The sequence below is a fragment of the Canis lupus genome, chromosome 20 (assembly GCF_011100685.1).
Source record: "Canis lupus familiaris isolate Mischka breed German Shepherd chromosome 20, alternate assembly UU_Cfam_GSD_1.0, whole genome shotgun sequence".
Lineage (NCBI taxonomy): Eukaryota > Metazoa > Chordata > Mammalia > Carnivora > Canidae > Canis > Canis lupus.
In genome coordinates this window covers 9,415,651-9,422,809 of record NC_049241.1, presented here as the reverse complement: position 1 = coordinate 9,422,809, position 7,159 = coordinate 9,415,651, and the positions used below count along the sequence as shown (strand labels likewise).

Below are 7,159 nucleotides of genomic sequence, written 5' to 3'. Positions count from 1 at the left end.
CACACTCATGGCCCACCCAGGCAGCTGGGCAGCCCTGTCCCAGGCCAGACCGTGAAGGGGGGTGGGGGGATCCTCTCTTAACAAGTCTTCCCCTGCCCCTGCCAGTAAAGGTCACACCATTCAAATTTCAGCTGAAAAGACCCACAAAATCACTGTTCCCAGAGTGCTTTTGTTTTGATGTCACCAGCACTTTTTTTTTAATTAAGATTTTGTTTATTTATTCATGAGAGACAGAGAGAGAGAGAGAGAGAGAGGCAGAGACACAGGCAGAGGGAGAAGCAGGCTCCATGCAGAGAGCCCGATGCAGAATTCGATCCCAAGACCCCAGGATCATGACTGAGCCAAAGGCCGACACTCAACCACTGAGTCCCCCGGGCATCCCATCACCAGCCCATTTCTAATGGTGGAAAATCAGGCAAGTGCCAGAGAAGACAAGCAAGGGCCCTGCGTAGGCACCCCCACGCTGGCCTGTGCACATCCCAGCAGCCCTGAGCACCCAGCACAGCACGGATAGCTGCCAGGAACCAGAACAAACACAACATGCTGGGGCCAGAAAGGACTCTAGAAATCACCTTACACGTCCCCTTCATTTCTCGGAGAATAAAAGTGAGGTCCAGAATGGGATTAAAAATGACCCTGGTTTCTGCTGACTCCTTGCAGGGCCCGAGCTCCTGGAGCTGAAGCCGTGACTCATTCCCAGCTGGATGGCTCTGGGCCTTGTGCCCTCCGGGCCTGGACCAGGGACCCACAACAGACACGCTGGTTCTGAGACAGCCTGGACCTGGGCAGAGGGAGTCCTGAGACCCCTGGGTCCAGCCCCAGGAAGCCAGCCCAGTTACCTGGCTTGTAGGACCCGATGCCCCTTTACAGTGAGAGTTAAGGGAAAATGCAGAGCCCCTTGGCCAAACACTGTTGCGGATTTTAGGACAGTGACAGAAGGGCATTAAAGCAGAAGCGCAGCCCTCTGAGGCCAGGGCCGGTGTTGACACGTAGGCTGCATGCCCCTGAAGCCAGCCTCCCCAGAAGCTTCCCTCACACCATCCTCAGCACTTCTTGAAGCTGTTCCCCCTTCCCAGCCTCTGTACCACTGCCCCCTCCAGGCCGCCACTCACACGCACCGCACCCCCAGGGGCAGCCAAGGTTGCCTTTTATTATTATCTTTAAAGACTTATTTATTTGAGAGAGAGAGGGAGAGGTGGGGAGAGTCAGAGGGAGAGGAAGGGAGAGTCTTGAGCAGACTCCATGCTGAGCACAGAGACCGACACAGGCCCAGGCTCACCACCCTGAGATCACCACCTGAGCCTAAACCCAGTCAACGGCTGAACTGACTATGCCACCCAGGCGCCCCTAGAGTCATCTTTTAAAATGCCGCATGTGATGACATCATCCTCTGTTGATAACGTTCAGTGTCTCCCACCCACCCTCCCCAGGTTAAGGACCAAACGCTTTACCACAGCCCATGGCACCCAAGTGGCCCAGCCCCTGCCACCAGAACCAAGAGGGTGGTCTTGTAGCACCCTCTTTCCAATTCTCTGAGCTTCAGCCATTGCCAAGCTCCCTCTTGCTCATGCATCATATCCCAACAAACCCAGCACATCCTCCTAACCCCGTCATGACCTCCTGTAGTACAACAGACCTCACCTTCTGAGCACTTTGCACAGGTGTGACCTCATATCAGGAGGGGAGGGGTTTAACTAATGCCTGTCCCCAGAGGCAGAAGCCAGGTCGGGTTGCATTCACCATCATCCCCTCTTAACTCTCTTAACTCCCCATGCCCCCTGCCTAGCCCATTGTGTGTGCACAAGTCCCCTGATGCACGACTTGCCTAGTAAACCAATGTCACATGCATGGACATCCTGGGGTTGGCAGTGTGCCTGGTGGTCATACAGGCGACATAATGTCTTCTCAACCGTAACAAGAGGACAAGAATACCTTCTTTTATGGAGTGTTGTAAGGATGAGTGTATGTATAAAAAGCACCTGACACAAGAGAGACACTCCTCAGTAAGTGTCTGTTAAGTGTCTGTGGGGGAACACACACAGAGGCCTGGGGCAGGGCACATTTCTCTCACATCCTTTCCCCAGAGGATCTGGGATTCTAGGAAGAAGCTCTTAGAATCACTTGTTTCTACTGCTGGATCAGAGGTTTAACGCACCTCCTTTCTTGAGGAATATGCATTTAAAGAGAGACTTCTGGCAAATGAACTTGAGTTGTCAAAGTGCTCTCAGCCAGGCACAGTAGGTGCAGAGGGGAGGGGAGTTCAAATCCAGCTGGGGCTACTCCCAAATCCAGGTCACATTCTACACCAGGTGGCCTTTTGGGGGAAATGTTTAACCTAACTTAATTTTAGCCTCAGTTAGTTTTAGCCTAAACCCTAATCCAAATCCAATTTACCTAACTTCTGGTATCAAGAGAAGCAGGGTGGACACCCAGCTCTGCCCACACGCCTAGAGCTGCCCACCCCCCCACCCCCACTTCAGCCAGCTTTCTTGCTCCTGAAGAGCTTCCTGGAGCTCAGACTCAATGAAAAGATCATCAAGTGGCCTGGTCAACCCAAACAGAGGGTGAGCGGCCCCTCCCTGCCGGGCCGCCTGCCAGGAAAAGGAGTGGCACGAGGGCCTCTGCTCATTCTCTCGTGCAGCCTTACCTTGGCTCTGCCCGCCCAGGCAGGGTCTGCAGCGCCTGGGGGTCCTGTCTGGCCTGGTAACAGGCAGGCGTCGTCGTGTGGTTCCCGCCAACAGCTGTCCAGGGGGGCTGGAGAGGGATTGGCCACTTGCATCCAAATGAGATTCCAGGCAGGGGGAACTGAACCCGTGTAGCAGAGCCTGGCTCCTCCAGCCTGCACCACTCAGAGCCTGCGGGGAGCCCAAGAGCCTTTATAAAGAAGGCCAAATCAGAACAACCTCCCACATTTGTCTTGCTTTTGTTCTTCCTCAGAGCACATCCCGGTTAGAGCTTTAAAAACAACTCCATGAGGTCCTTAGGCAGCGATCCCCCTTCCTCAGAAGAGGAAACTGAGACCAGGGAATGATCATCTTCGGTGGCAGCATGGCAATCATTACTGAGTGCTTACTGTATGCTTCCTGAGAGCTCTGTATGAACCATTTCAATTAAATTCTGGAAAGTGTATTCCATTATTATCCTCATTCTATAGGTAAGACCTGAGAGCTGGGGAAAGCCAAGTAACTTGTTCTAGGTTACAGAGCTTGGAAAATAAAAACGAGCATGGGTTTGAATCCAGGTTTGCCTGACTGCAAAGGCTGCGGGCACTAGACTAGTATGCCAGACATCTCCCAGAAACGGCCCATCTGTGAGGTTCCCACTCCATGTCCAGAGCAGCAAGATTCCTTTCATTTCTGGGCCCCCGCCGGTCGACGAGGCCGAACCTGCTGCCAAGCCTTGTCCTAATGCTTCTCTCAGACCCCACACTGCCGCTCAGGTCTATGAACCCATGGCTCCCAAGGAAGTAGGGCCCAAAGCATGATGGCCAACCCACCTATCTGGAAAATGCTGCTGCATCATCAAAGTTCCCATTCCAAAAAACTCTAGATGTTTAATAAAACACAACCTTGGCTCTGAGGAATTGATAGGAACACCCAAATATGTAGAGTCCCAGAACACCAAAGCTCCCACTGTGCTACAGGCACCGTTTCAGGGCCTTGAGATTTGGCTATGAATAAGACAGGCAAAGTCCCTGTCCTCATGGAGCTTGCATTCCAGTGGGAGAGACAGATCATAAACAAATATACACATAGAACAGTAACATGATGGCAGGAGGGAATGAGAACTCTGAAGAAGAAAAAAATCAAGGTAAGGAGATGGAAGGAGACTTGGCTGCTATTTTAGATAAAGCCATCAGGGAAGGCTAATCTGAGGAGGTAACGCTGGGCAAAGACTTGATAAACAGGGAGTAAACTATGGGAAGACGTGGGAGATAAGAATTTTAGGCAGATATAACCGCAAGTGCAAAGGCCCTGAAGCCGCAAGAATCTGATGTAGCATGAAGGCAGTGTGGCCAGAGTAGAGTTAACTGAGGGTACAGGAGTAAGAAATGAGCTCATGGAGGCCAAGGGCCAGATCATGGAGGACCTCATGGGCCAGCAGAAGAATTTGGACTTCACTCTAAATGTAAAAAAAATTGGAAGGTTCAAGTGGGGTGATGATATAATCCTATAAAAAAAATTTTTTTTATTTTGCTTGAACAGCACAAATTTATTTTCTCACACTTCTGGGTACTAAACATTCATGATTAAGGTGTTGGCATGTTTCTTTTTTTTCAGTTTTATTGACATATAATTAACATACAGCACTGTGTAAGTTTAAGGTATACAGCATGTGACTTATTATATATTGTGGGATAATCCTCACAATACATTTAATTAGCTCAATTATATGATATAGATAATTTTAAAAAGAAAATATTTTTTCCCTCATCATGAGTAATTTTAGGATTGGCTCTCTTAGCAACTTGCAGATATACCATACAGAAGTGTTAACTACAGTCATTGTGTTGTATATTATATCCCTAGTACTTATCTTATAACGGGAGTTTTGCCCTTTGACCACCTCCATCCAATCCCACTACCTGCCCTTGGTAACCACAAATCTGATCTCTTGTTCTGTGAGAGTGGTTTTTTTTTTTTTAGATTCCACATAAAAGTGAGATAATTTGCTTTTCTCTGACTTATTTTGCTTAGCGTAATGTTTCTAAGGTCCATCTATGTTGTTGCAAATGGGAGGATTTCATTCTTTTTTATGGATGAAGAGTATTTTAAACATATATACACACACATATACTCTCTACATTTTCTTTATCCATTTATCTATTGATGGAATGATGAATATTTTCCATTATATATAGAGAGACAGAGATATCTATATCTATATCTATATCTATATCTATATCTGTATCTATATCTATATCTGTATCTGTATCTATATACTTCAGAGAAATGGGAGAAGGGACTGAAGGCAAAGGAGGGTCTTTAACAGATTCCATGGTCATCGTAGAGCCTGACATGGTACTCAATCTCACCACTCTGAGATCACAGACTGAGCTGAAATCAGGAGTTGGACATTCAACCAACTGAGCCATCCCAGAATGATGAATATTTTCAAAGATCACTATGCTAAGTAGACAAATGACCACCAGAGGATACTGGTTAAGTACTGCTACATAACAAAGAGTCACAAAAGCCTCAATGGCATTCAATAATATAATTGTTCTCAAAATTCTTAGTTTCTAAATGCCTTTATACTCTTAAAAATTACCAAGGACCCCAAACAGCTTTTGTTGATATAAGTTACTTTTATTGATACTTACAGTATAAATATCTTAACTGTGAAAAAATTTTAAAATATTAATAACTTTAAAAAAAAGATTTTATTTATTTATTCATGAGAGATGCAGAGAGAGAGGCAGAGACATAGGCAGAGGGAGAAGCAGGCTCCCTGCAAGAAGCCTGATGTAGGACTCGATCCCAGGACCCTGGGATCATGACCTGAGCAAAGGCAGATGCTCAACCACTGAGCCACCCAGGTGCCCCTTAATATTAATTCCTTTTAAAATAACAATAATAATTAAATGTTAACATACAAAACTTTTTTTTAAAGGTTTTATTTTTTTAAGTAATCTCTACAACCAAGGTGGGGGCTTGAACTCACAACTCTGAGATCAAGAGTCATACACTTTATTGACTAAGCCAGACAGGTGCTCCTCCCCCTTTTTAAGATTTTATTTAAGTAATCAAAACTTTTTATTTTTATAGGTGAGAGACAGAAAGAGAGAGCATGGGGGGGGAGGGGCAGAGGGAGAGAGAGAATCTTAAGCAGGCTCCATGCTGGGAGTTGGTGCAGCTCAGGTCTCACGACCCTGAGATCATGACCTGAGGCCAAATCAAGAGTCAGACACTTAACCCAATAAGCCACCCAGGGTACCCCAGTGATCAATATTTTTAATTAAAACCGCTGCACTTTATTAAAACTGCTGCACCAAAACAAAACAAATATATAACATTAATTACATTTTTGCAAGTCTCTTAATAATCTGGCTCAATAGAAGGCAACTGAATTATGATATATGTTTCTACATTCAGTCAGCTGCACTATGAAGTTTTGATTGAGGAATTGGATGAAAAATGAGCCTTACTGAGATGTAGTTAGAAAAAGCTCCCCCCCCCCCCAAAAAAAAGGGCCCCCTCTCGGTCGTCTCCACACTGGGAGCAGCAGTCCTGCAACAGCCCCTCATCCCCTGAAAATGTACGCCTGTGCAAAGTTCATCTCCACCCCCTTCTTGGTCCAGAGCACCTCTCAGCTGTTGAGCCGATCACTGTCTGCAGTGGTGCTAAAACCACCGGAGACACTGACAGATAACCTCAGCAGCTTGGCAGCCCCACGTCCCCTGACCTCACTTATTCCTAGCCACAGCTTGCAAACCAGCACCATTTCAAGAGACATTGACATAGCAGCCAAGTTCATTGGGGCTGGGGCTGCCACTGTAGGGGTGGCTGGCTCTGGGGCTAGAATTGGGACTGTGTTTGGGAGCCTCATCATTGGTTATGCCAGGAATCTCTCTCTGAAGCAACAGCTCTTCTCCCATGCCATTCTGGGCTTTGCCCTCTCGGAGGCCATGGGGCTCTTTTGCCTAATGGTGGCCTTTCTCATCCTCTTTGCCATGTGAAGGAGTCGTCTCCACCTCCCATAGGTCTTTCTCCCATGTCTTGTCTGCCCTGTATGTTCCTTTTCCTATACCTCCCCAGGCAGCCTGGGGAAAGTGGTTGGCTCAGGGTTTGACAGAGGGAAGACAAATAAATACTGTATTAATAAGAAAAAAAAGACAAAGGAAGAGTATTTTAACAGCTTTCAGTATTGTGGATTTTCTTCTTTGATACTACACTAAAACTCAACACTTGTTTCAAAAAAGGCTAGTTAGTAGCAATGTAGCAAGAAACAATCTAAATGAACTTATAACACAGTAATACATCAAAACCCATTGGTTGATCTTGTCTGTTAAATGAGTATTTACCCGTGCATGATTTCATAACATCCTGCATTGGTCATTTGAACAATATCAGTTCACTGAGTTATGTAGATCTTCCAAATGTTGATAAATTTCGTCAAACAACATTCTAAAACTCACATTCATTAATATCACAATGAG

The 7,159-nt window shown here is 46.4% G+C and overlaps 1 protein-coding gene across 1 annotated transcript; it reads left to right on the top strand.

The window, feature by feature from the left end:
- The first annotated feature begins 6,220 nt into the window (after window positions 1-6,220).
- Window positions 6,221-6,679, top strand: LOC100685227 (ATP synthase F(0) complex subunit C2, mitochondrial-like). The gene has a single exon (XM_038565266.1). The coding sequence runs from the start codon at window positions 6,257-6,259 to the stop codon at window positions 6,677-6,679; it is 423 nt and encodes a 140-aa protein (XP_038421194.1). The 5' UTR covers window positions 6,221-6,256.
- The last annotated feature ends 480 nt before the right edge of the window (window positions 6,680-7,159 follow it).

What these genes read in the sequence shown, in the direction of transcription:
- LOC100685227 (XM_038565266.1), top strand. Translation starts at nt 6,257, where the DNA reads ATGTACGCCTGTGCAAAGTTCATCTCCACCCCCTTCTTGGTCCAGAGC.